The 20,024-nt window shown below is 42.2% G+C and overlaps 2 protein-coding genes across 11 annotated transcripts, besides 1 other annotated feature; both read left to right on the forward strand.

Annotated features, from left to right (window-relative positions):
- Positions 1-72: 72 nt before the first annotated feature.
- dj-1beta lies at positions 73-934 on the forward strand. Its single transcript, NM_143568.3, has 3 exons — positions 73-240; positions 304-623; positions 690-934. The coding sequence occupies exons 1-3, from the start codon at positions 154-156 to the stop codon at positions 844-846; spliced, it is 564 nt and encodes a 187-aa protein (NP_651825.4). The 5' UTR covers positions 73-153; the 3' UTR covers positions 847-934.
- A 638-nt stretch (positions 935-1,572) lies between these two features.
- cindr (CIN85 and CD2AP related) lies at positions 1,573-19,961 on the forward strand. 10 transcript variants are annotated; one of them, NM_001276200.1, is made up of 7 exons: positions 1,573-2,239; positions 9,831-10,080; positions 10,154-10,265; positions 10,590-11,163; positions 13,837-14,013; positions 17,234-17,842; positions 17,911-19,961. In NM_001276200.1, the coding sequence occupies exons 1-7, from the start codon at positions 2,227-2,229 to the stop codon at positions 18,999-19,001; spliced, it is 2,826 nt and encodes a 941-aa protein (NP_001263129.1). In that variant the 5' UTR covers positions 1,573-2,226; the 3' UTR covers positions 19,002-19,961. The 10 variants fall into 10 exon arrangements, with proteins under 10 accessions (NP_001263129.1, NP_001263124.1, NP_733405.2 ...); NM_001276195.1 differs by lacking the exon at positions 13,837-14,013 and having other exon boundaries at positions 1,573-2,319; positions 17,911-19,515; NM_170526.3 differs by lacking the exon at positions 13,837-14,013 and having other exon boundaries at positions 17,911-19,515.
- Positions 11,824-13,328: a mobile genetic element.
- Positions 19,962-20,024: the final 63 nt, after the last annotated feature.

Below are 20,024 nucleotides of genomic sequence, written 5' to 3' on the forward strand. Positions count from 1 at the left end.
TACAAGTGTTTTAGTTTGCCGCTCAGTTTTTGAAACCTCGATAAGGAAAACTCAAAGCTGCGTTCCAGAACAGCGCTATCGATAAGCTATCGTATCTGCATGGTTTTCTTTGGATTTCCTCAAATTTCAAGGCACTTTTCTAAGTTTACCAAGATGTCGAAAAGCGCGCTGGTGATTTTGGCTCCCGGAGCGGAGGAGATGGAGTTCATCATAGCCGCCGACGTTCTGAGAAGGGCGGGCGTAAGTGCTCTCAACCTTTCCATTAAATCACTCTGTTCTATACTTATACTTACTATATGATAGATCAAGGTCACCGTAGCCGGTTTGAATGGCGGGGAAGCGGTGAAGTGCTCGCGGGATGTGCAGATCCTGCCGGACACCTCGCTGGCCCAGGTTGCCTCGGATAAGTTCGATGTGGTGGTGCTGCCCGGCGGACTGGGTGGCTCCAATGCCATGGGGGAGTCCTCGCTGGTCGGTGACTTGCTGCGCAGCCAGGAGTCTGGTGGCGGACTCATCGCCGCCATCTGTGCCGCGCCCACCGTTTTGGCCAAGCACGGCGTCGCCTCCGGGAAATCCCTCACCTCGTATCCCTCAATGAAGCCCCAGCTGGTGAATAACTATAGGTATACCACCTCTTAAGTTTATTTTCCCATGATCTTCATCCCATTTCTTTTGATTATTTCTTTAAGCTATGTGGACGACAAGACGGTGGTCAAGGATGGCAATCTGATCACCAGTCGAGGTCCTGGCACCGCCTACGAGTTCGCCCTCAAAATCGCCGAGGAGCTGGCGGGCAAGGAGAAAGTCCAGGAGGTGGCCAAGGGTCTTCTTGTGGCCTACAACTAACATATTTACACTTATTTATGAAAACAGATTGTTTCAAGAGCAACTCATGCAAACAACAACTGAATTAAAATAAAATTATTCAAGACAGAAGTTGTGATTCAATTTTATATTTGCTATTTGAAAGAAGTTTAAATGGAGAGCTAGGAAATGGCATGTTGTTAAAGATATATTAAAGAAATTTATTTAAGTGAATTTAAATGTCATTATTTGAAGCAAACGGTTTTCATTTAATTAGTTTTGAGCGAAGTATAATTCTATCATAATGAATCAACTGAACTGCGTTAAAATAAATTGTTCAATGGGCTTTAATTTAATTTGTCATGAAATATAAATGCATATATGGCATGAAAAAAGAAACATCTATATTATTTCATTTGGTTATGACTGGACTATAAATGAAATTAAAAATGCATATATTAAAATGGGATGTGAAGCCAAATGGAAGTATTGCTGACGATATATTTACAAAATAGTACATTATTAATATATTTAGTTATATTCAATATTTACATTGATTAAACATTCTGCTGCATTTAATTGTAAAATTTTAAAAATAGCTGAAAGTAATGGCCTACGGTGGAATACCCCTACTGGGTTGGAGTCCCTGCACACCACAACCCGTGCCGCGAACCGTGGTTGCCGTCTCCGCTCGCGCCAAAAGGGACTAAGTATTTCGTCGCTAGCCGCCGCTGGTCCCACTCTCGCAGCCGCAGCGAACGGTTGTTGTGGTTGTTGTAGTTGTAGTGGGAGTTCGTCGGCGTGTTTGCGTTTCGCTCGCTCGTTTGGCGATTTGCTGGGATTATATTTGCCCGTTTATTTTGTGGCAAAAGCGCATTTAATTCGAAGGAAGTGAGTAGTGAGTGGCGAAAAGCGGAGACGCACTGCCGCGCTGGAAAGGCGGAGTGAATTGAGTGCATGCGAATGCGTGTGGAGAGCAAATCGAAGTGCAAGTGCGTGCCAGCGAATAAGAAGAAGTGCGAAGCCGAAAAGGAAGCGAAGCAAGGTGGGCAGTGAAAAGTGCAACGAAAAACGGCAGAGGAAACTGCAATAAATCAACAAAAAAAAAAAGGAAAATATTCTACGTGACGCGAAATTAAATGCGCTCGCTCCTTCTCGCTCGCACGCGCGCCCCGTCTCTTACTCTTTGTTGAAATTTAACTGCGAGCAGAACAGGGTCAAAAAAAAAAAAAAAATAAATAAAATAAAAAACACGTCGAGAAATACTCGTGTATATAGAGTTCTAGGTAATTCCTACCTTCCGTTTTTCGCGGTTAACGCGCGTGATTCATAAACCCGTCTTCAAGATACGAAACCAAAAACAGAAAACACAGCGTGCATTGAACCTGCTGGAAGCGCTGGCCACCAGGAATCGCTTCAATCATGGAAAACAACAGTAAGTTCGCTCCTGCAGCCAGTATGCCCGCATAAAGGAAGGGCATTTGAGCCGTAACACGATCTATCTAGCAGTAGATAGTAAGTAAAAAGGATTTCATTTCGAAAACTAAAGATCAACTAAACTGCACCGATACAATGTGAAGATCTTAGAGATAAATGCTTATATGCCAGCTCGATTTTATCGTAGATTCCTAGAACTCATCACAAGACCTTTCTCTTCTCTTCACACCTTTAAAGAAGAGTACCCCGCGTTCAACTACCCAAAACTGCAGTTTCTTTTCCATTTTGTTGTTTTTTTTCTGTCCTATTTTTCGGGGTGGGTCCCGCCTGTTTTTGCCGTCTGCCTTTGCTCGCCACATTCGCATTTTGTGCGCCCGAAAAACTCTTCTTGTTTTTGTTGCTTTTCGGGGTGGGTGTGTCATCTTAGCCCAAGGACACTTGGTTTTCCATTTTCCTCTTGACTCGAATCTAATACCCTGGATATACGTCTGACTGACTAACGGTGTTGTGTTAAAGCCCTGTTGTTTTTAACACTCTGTGACCACGATTTTTACAGCAATAAACCAAAAGTTGGACAACAAACAAACAAATATAACATGGGCTAAAACAAAACACTTTGTATGAGAACCGGTTTTAGTGGCCGAAGAAAAGGCATTTGAAATAGAATTTCTGCGTTTTGATGACTTCATGCCGCCATCAATTTCATTTTCCCCCTGAAAACTTTTCAAATTCACAATGGGAACTGGAGAACAAATGTTCTGCGATGCAAATTAGTGGATATTTTCCATCTCGCCCGGGTCAGCTAAAAAAAGCCTCTGATTCAGGCCGAAATCCGATGAAAATATTGCGGTTTTTTAGCATTTTAATTAACTCTTTTGTACGGACCTTTGAATGAGGGCCAATTAAGTGTTTCGGCCATCCAACTATTCATATAAAAGGGATTTACAAAGATATAAAGTAATGTTTTGCTTTCGTTTTTTAGTGTTACCTGTTTAAAAATTTTGAAGCTACTTGCTAATTGCAAATTGATTTGTTTACCCTTGAAACCCGTTGTAAATCTGAATATAGAAAGCTTACTTTGACTCCTCTTTTGTGTTTTCCAAGCTTATCTGGTGTATTCCACTCGTCTATGGGTTTTCCGACCCTTTGCTGACCCTTTGGCTACTGTTCAGTTGGTTCCATGGAGAGATAATCCGGGATCGATAGGCACTACTCGTACTAAGGGGCTGCTCAGTCCAGACAATATTAATAAATCTTAATGTGCGTTTCAACCTTGTGGTGGCTTCTTTGTGGATGGAGCCCAAGATTGAGAAGCCCTCGCCTCTGCGATGTTGCCTTCTGATAATGGAGGCTGATTGAAAGACCGCGCCTCAAAAATAAAAAAATATGCACCGCACCCGCAGCCGTTTCACTAATGATTTCTGATTTCTGATTTCTTTTGATGAACAATTTCCATGGGACGGCGGACAATGGAAAGGCCAGCTCTCTGTGTACCCATCTACTACATTTGCATCCCAAACAAAGCTGCTTTCTTCCGCTGCTTTAAGTGATTCCGAGCGGCGTTTATGTAACGCCAACACAAAACTCAAAACATGGAAAACAGAAGACAGAAAACAGAAAACCGGCAACAATGGCAATCAATGGTCAACGCAAATGAATCGCCAAATGAAAACATTTTATCAGATTTCTTATTTGCCACATTTTGCTCGGCCTTTATCTTATCATATCATCATATCATATCCACGTCTAAGGGGTTCCAGCACTCCTCGCGCCAAAGCTTTCCTGACAATTTAATAAATTGCCCATGCCACGCCTGCATTTTTATATTCCGTAATTGACTTTGGTGTGGGCTGGAAATGGGAGTGGGACCACGCCCTCACCTGGCCCATTACCACCAGCCACTTCGCATAGAACTCTTTCTCTGGCCACTAATCCCTTATGTTCTCCACTTTGCCAGACCTGATGGATCGCTCATGAGTCACTTGGGATTCGCAGAATTGCTCATGACAATACCGCGAATTAAGGACATGAGGAAATACTCTATCTCAACTTAGTGAATCATTTGATTTTCGATATGAATATGTGTCCAAATTTGATGTTTTACCATCACAAGAACGCCATTTCTGTACACTTGTTTAAACAAAATCATTTTTAATATGAATTTGGCCGGATATGCTCTGCTAAGAGTGCTAATCAACTAAGTAAAAACTGGCAACGAAAGTACATCGTTTTTGTTTTGAATTATTTCTCGTTTGCAGCGAACAGAACCGCTTTATTGATATGCAAATAATGTACTTTTCGCGTTTTTTTACTTTTTTGTTTTTGTTTTTATTTTTATTTTTATTTGTATTTGTGTATTTCATTTTTTGCTGGTCGAGTGCATTCAACAGTTGTGACTGCGGTGACTCAGACTCGAATTCGAATGGCAATATTGTGTTTTAGCTGGCTTTTTCGCCTATCTTATCGTCGTTCCTCAGACTTTTGCTGGCCTCGCTTATCAAAAAGGGGAAGGGTGTAATAGAAAACCAGAGATATGAGTTCTCTTGCTCTTGCTCAATTCCTAATATATGCTTCCGTCCCTGACTTCGGGATTCCATTGAAACTATCAAAAAATGTAAGCCAAGTGTATGAAATGTTTGTTCTGCGATCTGGAAATCAACTTGAATTGCCTTGGGCCTCTTTCCATTTATCTTTATGTTTGGAGCGAAAATATGCGGGTTCCACTCATCGTTTAAACTATAAAGCATTCCATATCAATGAACTGATAAGACCCCAATGAACTCCAAGGCCTCGTTTCTAATGGCCCTTCGAGTGGATTAAGTGCATTGGCTTCCCAAACAATCCAAGTATCTTGCTTTGTTTGCAGTTCTTGAGTAAATACTAAACCACCAATGATCTTCACTGTAGTTTAAATAAAGATTTGAAAAATGAACCCAAAACTCCTCGGAAAAGCCGCTTCAATCAGCTGGACTCTCTTGACCTCCAGCTGCTCGTTTCCATTTATTTTCCCCATTTCATTTGGTTAATGCACAACTCATCAGCTGCAATTGCCGATAGATGGATGGATGGATGGATGGTCGCTCTGCTCCTAAACACTTTCCATCGTAAACTCCACGGAATCAACCAGCGATCGCCGCCACATATTGCCACACAAATCACATGGGCGGTGGGGAAACCCGGAAAAGGGGGGCGGGGGCACGACTTTTCAATTGAAACCTGCGCTGTTCAGCTTTTCCATGCTTCGGTTGCCGCGCTCAATTGAAATGGAAATGCATTCAAATGATGGTCAAGTGGTAAGAGGGTTTACACTGGAGGAGAATTTCTGAAGAGCGAAATCTTTGGAAGAACTTTCGTAATATTTGAAGATGATATAATAAAGGGGGTTTAGTACTTTGAATGATGCTTTTCCAAACAAGAAATTTTGTTTCAATTATCATTATTTTTTTTAGATTTTGGTTGGGTTTCTTTTAACACAATCTTGAAATTTTTCCAGTGTTTACAAATGGCCACGCGTGTCAATGACGACACCTCCGACAATGACTTAATCGAACCCGAATGTTAATGCCACTCTTTGTTTATCGCTTTGCAGTTTTCGACTGTAGCGATAAGGGTCGTTTCCCTGCCTTATCATTGGTTTTTGGCATTATGAAAGCATTGATTCATAAAATGTTTACGGAGAGTTTACTGCATGTATGGGGTCTTAATTACCCCGCAGCAGGGATATCTTTCTGTGTGCATCCCCCAATTAAAAGCAATTGAAATGCAACTCGCATTTGGCGACAAACGAATTAGATTGCTGCCTCTGCTTTTCACACGCAATGTGCGGCCTTGAACTTGAGCAATTGCTTTCATTTCAGTGTTTCAGGGCTCGCAAAGCTCATAAGTCAAGGTCACCTGGGTGGGCTGGGCTCATCAAGGACGTGTGTGTTTGCTTTGAGGACGACAAAAGTGGTGGGCAATGGAAAAGTGAAAAGTGGGCTCCTGGGGGACAGACATTTGTGTCGCTTTCTTGTGTGCTCTGGAATTGATTTTGAAGCTTGAAGTTCCTGACTTGCATTCCAAGTAATTATAATAAGGGTGGGCAAATGACCTAAGACCTTTACAAATTGGCAGCAGCTGCTCAGACAGAAGGGTGTTTTTCTTTATGTTCAGTCATGCACGATTCAAAAGCAATGATTCTGAGAATTTCATGCACCGAGATTTTCGGTGGATCTTGGAATCAAAAATCGTATACCTTACATCGAGTTCATGCGGCTATCAAATATTGTATAAAATTATTGGTTCATACTGTGCCATGCTGATTAAATACTTCGCAATCAATATCCCGGCCCTCTGTGTCTGCCCCGTAGCACTTAAACCCCCTCGTTGGCCCAAGAAGGAGGAATAAAACTTTTAACCAGGTCATGCCAGTTTCCAGTTGGAAGCCCGCCCCCAATGAAAAGAGGCAGTCAGACAGGTCAGCTCCATTAACTCACTATATCTGCACTCACTTATGCATGTGGATAACCCCTTTTTTGGCTTCTCCCCTCTTAAGACCGCTGAAACCCGTGGACTTGCATATTTAAAAGTCGAACTCACGCAAAGGCAATTTACCGTTTACGGTTCATGGCATCTCTCCCCCACCAACCACATCGCACCTTTGAAATGAATGCACTGGGAAAAAAATGTTGATTCAAAATTTTGTACATCATCTTTATGCCTTGTGTTTCTATGTTTATAGATTCTGGTTTAATGTCAGTTTAGTAGTACAAAGATTAAACAAAAAATTTATATCTTTGTAATATCCAGTGATTTTTCTCTGTGCCAAAGACAAGCCAAGCAAAACCGAATTTCAAAGGCAGCCAAAACCGATAGTTAAACCAATTAGCATGTTCTTGTTTGCTCACCTCAAACGGAGGGATGGGTTCGGAGGGGGTGGTGTCAACTGGAGGGGGGAGGTGTTTGTTGAAGGTGTTTATTTTGAACGGAACTTTGGGGACTCTTGCCGCACCTTTGGCCGCCAACAAATAAGTGCAGCTGCTCATCTGAACCGGTTACAGGTTATATTTTACATATTATATGTGGAGCTCAACCGTTTCGGTAATCTCTCGGATGCATCAGTTGAACTTTATGCATAATGGGGGGAGAATGCGGATGAGGGGCAGGGAAGGAGCTGCAGTGTCGGAGAGCCAGCTGAAAAGTACTGTATTGCTTATTTGAATGTAAAGTGTGTGGGTATACCAGATTGTAAAAAAAAAAGTACAACCTTTATAGGGTATACAAAAATCGTAGTTTGCCTGTTTAATAACACCTCGTACCTTCAGCTGTTTTCGAGCCATATTTTTAACTATCCAGTAAGCGATTTGCATATCTTTATGGCCGACATGATGTGCTGTTTGACATTGGGGGAAGCTGACTTCCCAACAAAACCCGATATCGTAATGATCGGAGATATGTGTGTCCAAGTTGCAAGGCAACAAATGAATGCACCCAAACACCCACATGTCCGTGACGACCAGCACGCCCTCTGGCGGCGACAGATGGCGGCTGTGGCTGTCATGCGATTTTCTCCGCTTTTGACACATTTACACATTTGGTTTTCCCATTCGGCTCTCGGCTCTTTCATCAGGCTTTTCTCACGACTATGCTGCGCGTTTCCTCGCTTTCCACCACTTGGCGCCCGATTTTCACCATTTTTGTTACACAGCAAAAAATTGGACTAATTTTGTATCATTTAACCTATTTAAAGCAAAAATGGGAGTTTCGGCAAAAACTCGTCGTATTTGGGTCCAGCATAAGGATACCTAAAAACCCTGCCTAGTTTCATGGTTTATAAGCAGTTTTCACATTAATAAATTGTATGCCAATTTTAATTTCTTTTCCTCGCCGTGCAGGTTTTCCAGACGCGTCTCATTTCGCTGCTGCATACCGCCCATTCTAGGCCCTCTTTCAACGCTCTCCTCCATTCTTTCCACTCATTCAGCGCGCTTTGCGGTCGCTTATTATTGTTATTCAAGCGTACACAGCATATGAGCGAAAACAAAGAGGAAAGCGGCAGCAAATCGCCAGAGAGGAAGATGAAAAACTTTGAAAAACAAAAACCGCATTAAAGGTTCATTTGGCTGTCGCTTTGTTTGCCTTTTACAGTCGCGTAGGTTAAACAGTGTGGCTGAGGCACAGTATCTGAGATACTCAAATACTTGGCCATTCAGATACTCAGATACTCAGCCTAGACACAAATTGGCTCTTGGTGGCGATGCAACCGTGACACGATGTGTCGATGAATAATTGTCATTGCATTTATCAAATATGTCATTTCATTGATTTCTGCATTTATTATTATACTCCAATCATTTGTTGTAACCATTTTAAATTCTAATTTAAATTCAGCTTTCTAAGAATGTTCGGATTACTTTTTAAGCATCTAACTCTCAAACGAATTAGTCACATTTAAATGTAGTGTTTACCTGGTATTGCATCAGAATCTAAGTGCCATACCCAGTTAGTTGTCTTTTGCTTTTCAAGCTTTTCCCCAATCTCTTTGATGCTTCCGTCCGACTGTCCGACCATTTTTTTTTTTTTTTGTTATTGCGGTGCGTGGCTGCAGCACTTTTGCCACTTCATCACCGGATCTCGATCTCAGACGGGCTCGGTGACTTTAACTGGAGTGAAATTACTACTATGCGCTGTTGACGAAACTGCTTTGGATAACGATTGGCAGGCACTTCAGTGTTGGTGGCCCCATCCCAACCCCCCCAAAATCCCCCCGAAACGCCTGTCAGTGAAAGAAATGTTAAGAGCTGATTTGAAACGAGCGGAAAATGGAAAGCACTTCGAGCCGCCTTAATGCCATCAAGCGATCAACTCCAATTGCTGGTTTTACGCCCATTAAACGTTGGCCAACCGATGACAATTTTTAGTTTTCCTTCGCACATTACTCATCGAGTTCTGATGAGTTGGTTGGAATTAGACGGCAAATTCCCCTCTATGAACTGACCCATATATAAAGTGTCGATCTAAATGACATCACGTAGCACAGGAATTTATTATCATGTTTGTTTATTTGTGGCCCTCTTCGGTTTCTACTTCCCTCTTCTAAGCCAATAAGTGTTTCCAATGCATTTAGGTTTACTGAAGAGACTTCGATACTCTTACCATTCAGTATACCAAGTTATTTACATAGCTGAGTATTTCGTTTGCCATCAGGGTATTTCCATCACTCACACAACCCATCAAAAATTGGACACGGCATCCAAACACTCGAGAAAAGCAAGAAACATATAAAAACTGAGTCAATCGTGCGGGGGCAGCAACCTCCAAAAGCCAAATAAGTTTAGCATTGCGGCTATTTAAGTTTTTTTTATTTTTTTTTTAATTTACATTTTCAAGCTGTCGCCTTGTGCGGCTAGTGGTAAATATAGTTTCTAAGACTGATTTCTAATAAAGTGTCAGTCAGTCATGGTCTCATTGTTTTCGACATGCGTCATGACAAATTGTGTTCTGTTCGCTTTAGCTGATGATTAAGTTTGTTAATGCGGTTAGTTTAATGGAAATTGAAAGTATGAACTTGTCTTAAAAAACCAACCATTTACCCATCTTTTTCCTTTCAGTCTGTGCAATAGTCGAATATGAGTACGCGGCCAAGGAGCCGGACGAGCTGGATCTCCAGAAAGGTGCCATTATCCATCGGATCAAGCAGATGCCCGGCGGCTGGTGGCAGGGCACCCTGAAGGCCTCCGGCGTAACGGGGATGTTTCCGGATAACTTTGTGCGCGTGCTGGAGTCCGGAGTCAGTAGCAATGGCAACGGAACCACTGGCAGTGGCGACCACATCGAGGTGGGCACCGCTGTGCAGCTGAGGTTCGTTCACTTAGACCACTTGCAAATGACGCAATAGCTGATTTTACATGCTGTTTCGCTTCTCCAAATTCAGGGACAAATCCGCGACATCGAATCGCCGCTGCAAAGTCATCTATAGCTACACACAAGTCAACGACGACGAACTGACGTTGGCCGTGGGTGATGTCATTGAATTCCTAGGGGAGGTGCGTACACGCCGGGTAACGGGGGGAATGCGGGGTTGCTTTCTACCCCCATTTAACCTATTGGGCCAATAGAAATTGAAATTCGTTGCGCACTGAGAGAAAGAATCGTCCTAATCTTATTAACAAGTTCCAAAGCTCTTGATTGTTTGGTAACTTTTGGTTTTGACATAAAATAACCAACATATATTTTTTTTATTTTACGATTTAAATGTAAATGTAGATTTGACGCTTGTAAGAACATTCGGTATTTTCTCGCAGTGCAGTACATTTGGTTTCAGTCTGTTCATTTCACTCAATTCTGCTTCACTCTGTTTTCTCATTTAGGTCGAGGAAGGCTGGTGGCGCGGTCGTCTGCGCAGCAAAGTCGGCGTCTTCCCATCGAACTTTGTGCAACATATCGAGCCGTCTCCCGTTTTGGCCTCCAAACGGCCACCGACAATTGGCGCCACCGTGACCACATCGGCGCTGACGTCCAAGGCGGCCAATGTGGCCAATGTGGCAGCCACAGCCACAGTACCAACCGGCGGAGCAGTGCCTCCTGCGTCCACCAGCATCTCCACCTCCACAACTAAGCAGGCAACGAAGAGCAGGGCAACTGCAGCAGCAGCAGCATCTGCTCCAGCGGAGCCGGCGGCCATAGTTTCGGGATCGGGAGCAGCAGCTGGTGGAGGAGCAGCGGCAGCAGTGCCCATGTTGCCACCCAAGCCGCAGCGGGAGTTCTGCCGGGTGGAGTTCCCCTACGCCCCGCAGAACGACGATGAACTGGAGCTGAAGGTGGACGACATAATCGCAGTTATCAGCACGGAACTGCCCGATAAGGGCTGGTGGAAAGGAGAAATCCGCGGCAAAGTGGGCGTCTTTCCCGACAATTTTGTCAAAATGCTGGCACCTTCGGAAGGTGAGTTTTCACCAAGGATTTGCAACCGCTTCACCGATTTTCTCTCTCAATCACATCGCATTTTTGATTTCGGTCTGTCAAGTTTGTTGTCATCAAGTCTCCACCTCTCATCAATGCATTTTCCCCCCTCTTAATTGGCGGCAATTTCCCAACGCATCGGCTGTAAAGCGCAAGTCGTTAGACTTCGAAATTGTTGTCGTGACGTAGCGGGGATCAAAGTCAATAAACGTTTGTTGTTCGTTTGGTAATTGAATTAATTAAAAGAAAAGACACCAGCCAGCCACTCCCTCCCCGACTTCCTTCACTCGCTGCATATCTTTCGGATCGTTGGTTTTCAACGTCTGTGCAAAATTTGTAGATGACTTAATTGCCTCCGGCGCATATGAATCAGATAAACTTTATTGCCGATGCGTAATGGCATTATATTGTATTTGAGCAAGGATTTGTGTACGGAGCTTTTGATAGGCGCGCCGTAAATTGGTTGACTAATGCTTGGTTTTAAAGGTTTTAACAAGTTTTTTTTTTAATGGTAAACAATGTAGCTAGTGGGCCAGAGAGATCATTAAAGTCCGGGAAACTACTTTCTTTGTAAATATATTAGTAAGTAGTCGCAATGGAGGTATCTAGTGTAGGAAATTTTCCATATAGATATAGTCTAGCCAAAGACACTAGAATAACAAGATGCGTAACGCCATACGATTTTTTGGCACACAATTTTTTGGCCGTGGCTCTAGAGGTGGCTCCAGGCTCTCTCGAATTTTTGTTAGAGAGCGAGAGAGCGAAGAGCGCTACAGCGAACCGCTCTTTTCTACGCATACAGTGATAGCAGACAACTTTATGTGTGCACACGTATGCTCATGCATTGTAAATTTGACAAAATATGCCCTTCACCGTAGAAGTTCTTAGACTTTAAATCTATATTATTTTTGATCAATTGGCACCATGCGGAAAATTCTTGTTTTGCATTGCCTTAACGTTATTATTATTTGAAAATAGATTAGAAATAGCCAAATCTATGTACATAATATCACAAAAATAAATTTCAAAAATGACTTTATATAAGAATATTTGTCATTAGAGTATTCATCTTGCGGCGTGTGAAAAATTAATAAGGCAATGATTGTTGAGTGCTTGTGTCCGCACTTCGTGCCTCAAGATATGACCAAAACAAAGACACTAGAATAATTCTACAGTCTTTGATGTGACTTTTGCAATAAACAGTTTTCATATTTTTATTTATTTTACAAATTTTTATTTTCTACTTCGTATTATTTTTATGAAATATTTATTTCTCAATGTAATGTATTCCTTTTGTTATAAGTAGTTATAATAATTTATATTTTACCAAAAGTGGAACAGCATAAAAAAGTTACAGCCAGGAGACAACGAATGTTTGTACTCAGCCCTTAAAGAAGCTATAAAAGAAATGAATGCATCTGATAAAGAGTTCTCAGCATTCTATCTCATGAATAAAAAAAATGAGCGTTATTTAAATAACTGACGACTGAAAAATCGAGCAATATATAATAAAAAACAATAGTTAGAAAAATAACTTAATTGGGGAATATGGAAATGTTTTAATGTTAAACATTAAAATATTTCAAGTCGACTCGAAGGTCATATACGTAAATATAAGACCCCATTACAATTGTAATGGCCTCCCCGTGGTGTTCCCTGGGTACCGACTATTACACATATTACACATAAATAATTATCAACATAAATATAAATATGTAAACGGTAGCTAATTCGAGCGGCGATTTTAACAAACGAATTTAAAAAGCTTTAAAATTAAAAAATTTTAAAATTAAAATTAAAATTTTAAAATTATAATAAGAAGGGCGCGAATTTTTAAAAATTATTTTATTTCATCATATTGCTACGAAATTGGCAAAAAACTACCCTAATATGTACAATGTAAATTCATTTCTTTGATCAGAATTGATTTCGGCCCGAAAATCGTCTTCTAGCACAACACGCACACATATACGCGTTCTCGTCTCTTGTTTTTACTCACACAAGCAAGCAAATTCTATTTTTAGATTTCTTATGTTCTCAGTGTGAGCGAGCGGAAAGAGAGCAATTTTGGCCGTCACCAAAAAAGTGGCTGCATAGTGCCAAACCAATGTATGGCCGTTACGCATCTTGTTATTCTAGTGTCTTTGGTCTAGCTAACGTGGGCAACATCTTTCTGCATTGACATCAAAAAATAGTAGCTAATGGGATAAAGTCTAGATAAATTTTATGGCTAGTTTTCCCAATTGAGTCGCTGGCACATCGGAAACATCATATTCATTACACGCACCTCATGCACCACGCACCACGCACCACATTCAATTAAAACATTAAAAATGTTTCGGTTAACCACATCTTCAAGTTCGTTTTCCCAGTTTTTATGACTTGGTTATGGGAAATTTTGTTTACGTTTTCTCCTATCTACTTGTACCTCTATCTCTTGTTTTTATGTATCCACTCCACTCACATATTTTGTATATTATGACTCCAACCCGTTGGTCTTTCTCTCTGTAATTTTCCTCAACACTTTTCTCTTTCTCTACTCCCCTATTTATTCTACTCCTATTTATCTTTCCACCACGATTCTACGATTTTGGGTCTTTAATAAATGAAACTGCAACACTGTAAACACAAAACACACGAAATCCGGTGCAAAAGCAACAGCAGCTCCACCGTTGCCACGGCCACGCCCACGCACCCGGCCTGGAATGGGCGGAACGGGAGCCGGATCCGGGTCCGGAATTATAGATGGGGTCCGTACTCCACGGCGGACGCAGCGAGGCGGCTCTTTCGAGTTCTTGGGCGCGCGTATGGCCAGCTTTATCACCACGATTTGTATGTAAACGAGTTTTTCCAGTAGGCAGCCGCAGAGTGAACACCTCCCTCCCTCCCTTCCTCCGTCCACGAATTTCCTCCGGGCTCTTGGCTTTACTTGTTTTTCCTTACTTTTTTTCGGCCACTTTTCATTTTCCTTTCTCTGCCGGCTCGGTTGGTGCCTCCTTGAGGCGTTTCTTGTGTGAAATGGAAAATTGTGCGGCTTTGAACGCCCCTCTTCTTCTGTTTCTGCTCATAATTTCTATGATTTATGCTTTGCTTAGTTGGGTACTCTATTTCATTGATCCCGATCGAGGGTATGTTGATAAGAGGAATGGAGTATTAAATTGACAATTTCACTTTTGCAATACAATTTATTTGAATAGAATTTAGATGTATAATGTAAATATATAGTTATCAGTTTTGTGATTATTTAGATTTTTGATTTGGATATACAGTTATCTATGCAGAGAATCTAAGTGCATCTTTAGTATCTTCTTTTAGTTTTCCTTATAACAGTGAATTCAAGAGACCATCCAATATTCACTACTATATAATGTACATTATTTTGGCTGCTGCATTGGTTTATTTATTCGGCTTTCTGTGGCGCTCGAGATGCCAAAGGCGTGGAAAAAAGAGGGGCTGCACCGCGGGAAAGGGCGTGGCCAGGGGGGCTGGAAGCGGTCCAAACCAAATCAAAGCGCTTTGTTTTCGATCGGTTTTTCTGTTCAATTTGCGGTGCATGTTTGTTTTGCTGAATGCCAAAGAGTTTGTTTTGTCATTTGCATGGACGACCGAAAAACTTGTTTGTTTTGTTTGCGCAGTTTTCCTCGCTTTGTTTGCGCGAAAAAAATGAGGGTTCCCCGCATTCCCCGCTCGAACACTTTGCAATTTGTCGTTTGGGAAAAGTTGAAATATTATACTTAATTAATACAAATTATTTCGCAGCATACTTTGCGGTCGGCGGCGGAATTCCAAGCTGCTGTCTTCGAGCTTAGCAAATTTATGCTTGGCATTTAATTTTTGCTTTTGTCAACGTCGCAGTTTTTGCTTTTTGTCTTTTTTTTAACCAACCAACCTACCAACCACCTTCGACACTTGAGCAGCAGCAGCAACATCATTAAAATAAACAACAGTTGGCCGTAACTGGTTTTTGTGCTACGTTTTTTCGAGTTAACGTGTCTCTTTGCGGTTGGCAGCTCTTTTGTGGTGCGCTCTCTTAGCTGAAAGTCTCTTTGCAGATAATCATGATCATCTTCATTAGCAGCGTTTATCTGGGATTCCCGCCTTTTGGGGGGCCCAGCCCCTTTGTTTTAGTTTATCAACAAAGTTGCCAGAGAGGCGAGAGACACAAAAACCAGGCAAAACAAAAATCACGACGCTCTCAACATTTTGGTACCTTTGCCAGCGTTTTTGTTTACCTTTCGGGCCAAGTCAGTACGCTTTGATTTCTTGACCATTTACGTTATTGAAATATTTTCGTCGTCGCGGCAAAACGGCGAGGAGTAATCGGTAATCATTTTTCTTGGCTCACTGTGGTGCGTGTGCTACGGTTACAGTTACAGTTCTTGCGGCTTTCTTTATTGCTTCTTTTAGCCAGTTGGTGTGCAATTGCATTCGTCATGTTTTTCTGCCACATGGCCAAGAAGTTTTCTTCGTTTTCCTCGGATCGGTTTGGGAAAGGGGAACAACTGTTTGGGCGCGCGCTTTTCTAATTATGGTTTATGTGTCAGTCAGGTGTAAATTAATGATTATAATTTGCTGCGTGTCTCGGATTCAAAGTCATCATTAAGTCGCGTTCGTTGCTTAAGTCTTTCGATTTGCCAGTGGTGAAGTGTGCGTGCTAATGCGTGTGTATATACTGCCGTTGGCTACGAACCCGTAAAAATAAAAAGCAAAAACCGCACAGCCGTCATCATAATGACAATCACCCAACGCTCAATTACTCAATGCTAGAAAATATCAAATTCGCGCTGCTCTTATTTTTTATGGCAAATTTTATTTCGCTCCGTTTTTGTCATTAAAAGCAGTGAAAGTCGTTGGGTCGAGCGCTTTTCTTTTCGGTCACCTTTATTTAGAAATTCGAGCATGACAAAGCCAATTCTTTGGTCGGTTACGATTATGCCTCTTAGGATTTTGGGTACATTGGCTTGTCCGTGGGAATCAAAAGATTGATGGGCTGTATCAAAATTTGGGCACACTTGAGGTTGAATTTTGTAAAAAAAAAAAACGCTAATAAACATGGAGAATCTGATGTGTAGATATGACATCAGCAGAACAAGTGAGATTATAATTAGAGATGATTGCTTTAGTCAATCTTGACTTCGACAAGGAACCGTTTGAAATTTTTATTAATGGGTAAAATGGCGATCGTGCTATAAATAACAAAAATACATGCATAGGTATACGATTATAAATCTTAATTTTTTAAGAACAGAAAACGGAACATGCATTGTATCATTCAGCATGAGTTGGTTACTCCTGTTAACAACACTTTTGTTTATAAGTTGCTGAAATAACCTTTTTATTTAAGCAAATATGCATCAAATCACCCAGTAGTTATCAGTTTCATTTTGTTGAAGTTCGTTTATTTTTTGAAGGGCATTTCCAGTTCGTTGCCTGATCTTTAGATTGCTCTTTCCGGTTGGCTATTGCCATTTCTTTGGGTCTGACCTTTACACATTTTAAGTTGTTACTCAATAGTTTTCGTTGCCTTTCGGTTTTGCTTCGGCTTGGTTTGGTTTGATTTGGCTTTTGTCATCACAACCATTTATTGGCGTTTATTTATGTCCGTCAATTGTTTGCAGCTTGCTGTTTGCTATATTAGCCCGCTTTGATCCTCTCCTACGCCTCTGATTCGGCTTCAAACTTGAGTTCGGCTTTCGTTTGTTTTTCTATTTCCACATTAGTTTTATTGACATTTGGCAACAAGTTGCCAGAAACCAGTTTCAAGTTGTTTCTGCGCTCAGCTGTTCTGAAGCGGGATGGTTAGTCATGGACCACCTCATCCGAACGCGAATACTGTGTACCGAATGGCAGTGGATATTGGCTAAAAGATACGAAACGAATGATATTGATTATAATTTACAAACAAAATATCACTAAATTTAGTTAACTTAAATCTGTACATTTTAATCGATTTCTACTGTTGGTAAACAAAGTTGAATGTTTGCATGTCAGTTTGTTGGTGCTAATTGTGTCCAATGTAACTAATCTTTGACGCTGTTTGCCAATTTTCCAGTTGCACCGATCAACGAGCCACCGAGTGCCACACAGATTACGCAGAATCAGAGGAAGGTCAGCAACACCGCCAGCACCACCAGCCACATGACCACAACGAACTCAAGCAATTCCAGCACCACCTCGGTGACCACGCAGCAGCAGAAGGAGCAGATCGGAGGCAGTTCCTCCACCACATCGAAGGTGTACATCAAGAAGACCGGGAGCAGTAGCAATAGCACTACCAGCAGCACCACCACAGCTTCCTCTTCGGCGGGTCGCAAGGAGAGCTTTGGTTCCCGTGACTCCCTGAACGATATCCTTAGTGAAACGGGTCTGCCCACCGGCAATGTGGCTGCCCAAAGGAAATCCCTGGAGAACAAGAACCTGGACCTGACTAAGCCACCTGGAGTGGGAGCATCAGTGTCCATTGGACAGCAGCGGAGCAGCACCTCTAGTGCCACCACCTCCTCAGCCACTACAGTAGCCACTGGACTAACCTCATCATCAGTGAGCAAGTCCATGGAGAACATGCTGGACGAGAAGGTCAAGTCGCCACCACCGCCGGTGCTCAGCAAGAAGCCCAGTGTGCCGCTCAAGAAAACTCCCACCGGCGGAGTTCCTATGACTGGTGAGTACTGTACACAGTAGTGCCACAAATCCTTAAAACAATGCTAATATATTATCTCACAATCGCAGGTAACCTTTTGGGCGGCAAGAAAAAGAATACCGAGGGAAAGCTCACCACTGCCGTGTCCCATGATTTGGCGGATGGTCTTGCGGCCAGCAAGATGCTTTCAGGTGCTAATCAACTACCTGAATCTGGAGCAGCTGGCAATGTGGTGATCCGGAGAGCTGCCACGATTGCAGTGGAGGATACAGATTTCGATCGCGTGGAGAGGGCTTCCATACTCACGGATATGCGGCAAGGAAGGGTCAAGGCGCCAAAGAGACGTCCACCATCGGCGGCTATCAATGTGCTGGGCGAAAGTAATAACAATTCCGTATATGTAAATGGCAGTGGAATGTCCGGATCTGGTGGAGCAGGAAGTGCCAGTGAGTTGAGTGAAGATGGCGGTGCTGGAGGGAAGACTTCTGATGACAATTCCACCGGCGAGGAACCACAGTTGGCCAAACCCAAGCCACGTGAGTGGGAGAAGAAGAAGGCGCCTTGGATGGAGGAGCTGAAGGCCTCGCAGGTCACCAGGAAAAAGACCTCACCCAGTGTGGAGCCACGAGGAGCTTCGGTGGCCGAAAGGACATCCAAACTCTTTGCGGCCGAGCAAGCTGTCAGCAGCAATAGCAGCAGTATCACAACGAAAGTCCAATCTTCAGCGGTGACCTCCTCCATGTTTGTGGAGAACTCAACGACCAGCAGCTCGGTGATCACCAGTAGCTCCCACACCACCACCAACGATGCCATCATGTCGCGCAGCTTGTCGGCTGCCAAAGTCCAAACCGCCAGCAGCGACGAGGAGACGAGAGCCACAAGGCCAAACAGTCTAGCTATACGAAATCAACGAAGTGTTTCGCCTCTGGTAAAGAGCTCCAATGCCAGCAGCTCGCAGTCCCAGGAGGAGAAGCCCACCAGCCAGCTGAACAACCACCAGGATGCCAGTTCCTCAAGGGTGGCCCAATTGGAGCAACGGGTGGATAAGCTGGAGGGGCTGGTGCTAAACCAACAGCGAACCATTGAGGAGCTGGTAAATGCCCTGAAATCGGAAGCTGAACGCGTCAAGATTTTGAGGAGCGAACTGGACAAATACGCGCAGTGCGTGACGCAAGTTTGAGCCTAGTTGAATCGCCTTTTAGCTAGCTTTTGAATACTTGATTTTTAGCGTCTGCTGAACTCTACAATATACCCAGGCCTAAAAGCGTAGAACGTAGTAGAGTAGAGACCGAACCCAAGACAATCCCAAATATCTGTACTCTGTGTTCTGTACTTATATACCAGAATGATCTATCCAAAACCACTAGCGATCAATCGTTTTTGCATGCCAAAACCGTTTCGTTTTTCGCTACAATACTTTGTATTCCCCTGTATATCTGATAATTTCGATAAGTATTTTTTATACACTCGTACATTCCGAAGAGCAAAAGGGTGTGATTTCTTTTAGCTGCTTTCGATTGCGATTTGTTTTGTTTATTCGATTTATGATTATTTTTTAAAGATGTATTAAAGTTATGAGTAAACTGTACTATAAACTATATACCTAACGAGAGAGAAACATACAAAGTTCGATGGAGTCGATGATGATGCCTAAAACTTAAGCAATACCAATAAATAATGCAAATAAATACTTCAATGTTTTCTGAATGTTTTTCATTTTCTTATTTCGATGTGATTCTGCTTTTATTTTTTTCTAAATGACTGATATAGATAGTTAGCGATGTAGAGAATCCACATATCTAAGCCCGGATAATAAACTAACCTTTTTGATAAAATTTCTTTTTCATAACAGCAAGCAAACTCGTCGCGGGAAATTCGACAATTGGATGTTTTAATTGATCAGCGGATCAGATCAGCCGTTAGATCGAACGATCCAGATATATTAGATATTTATAACCCAGACCCGCCTGTACAGAATATTCCTTTTTCTTTTGTGATAAGCCTCCGCATAACCAGCTTTGTAGTCTAATCAAATCAATCTGCGTAGCTAGCCACCCGCAATTCCCGATTGTTAGCAAATATGTTGTGGTTTACTTGGAAATATCGCATTTTGTATGGCTTAACATGTAAATATTATTGTAAATTAATATGGGATATTAAATAAACATTTCATATTTAGTAAAACAAATGCCAAATCTAGTTC

The sequence above is a fragment of the Drosophila melanogaster genome, chromosome 3R (genome assembly GCF_000001215.4).
Source record: "Drosophila melanogaster chromosome 3R".
NCBI classification, from domain to species: domain Eukaryota; kingdom Metazoa; phylum Arthropoda; class Insecta; order Diptera; family Drosophilidae; genus Drosophila; species Drosophila melanogaster.

Coding starts and splice junctions, on each gene's coding strand:
- cindr (NM_001276200.1), top strand. Junction 11,164..13,836: donor AATGCTGGCACCTTCGGAAG/GTGAGTTTTCAC, acceptor CCGGTGCAAAAG/CAACAGCAGCTCCACCGTTG. Junction 17,843..17,910: donor CGGCGGAGTTCCTATGACTG/GTGAGTACTGTA, acceptor TCACAATCGCAG/GTAACCTTTTGGGCGGCAAG.
- dj-1beta (NM_143568.3), top strand. CDS start 154: ATGTCGAAAAGCGCGCTGGTGATTTTGGCTCCCGGAGCGGAGGAGATG. Junction 241..303: donor ACGTTCTGAGAAGGGCGGGC/GTAAGTGCTCTC, acceptor ACTATATGATAG/ATCAAGGTCACCGTAGCCGG. Junction 624..689: donor CAGCTGGTGAATAACTATAG/GTATACCACCTC, acceptor TATTTCTTTAAG/CTATGTGGACGACAAGACGG.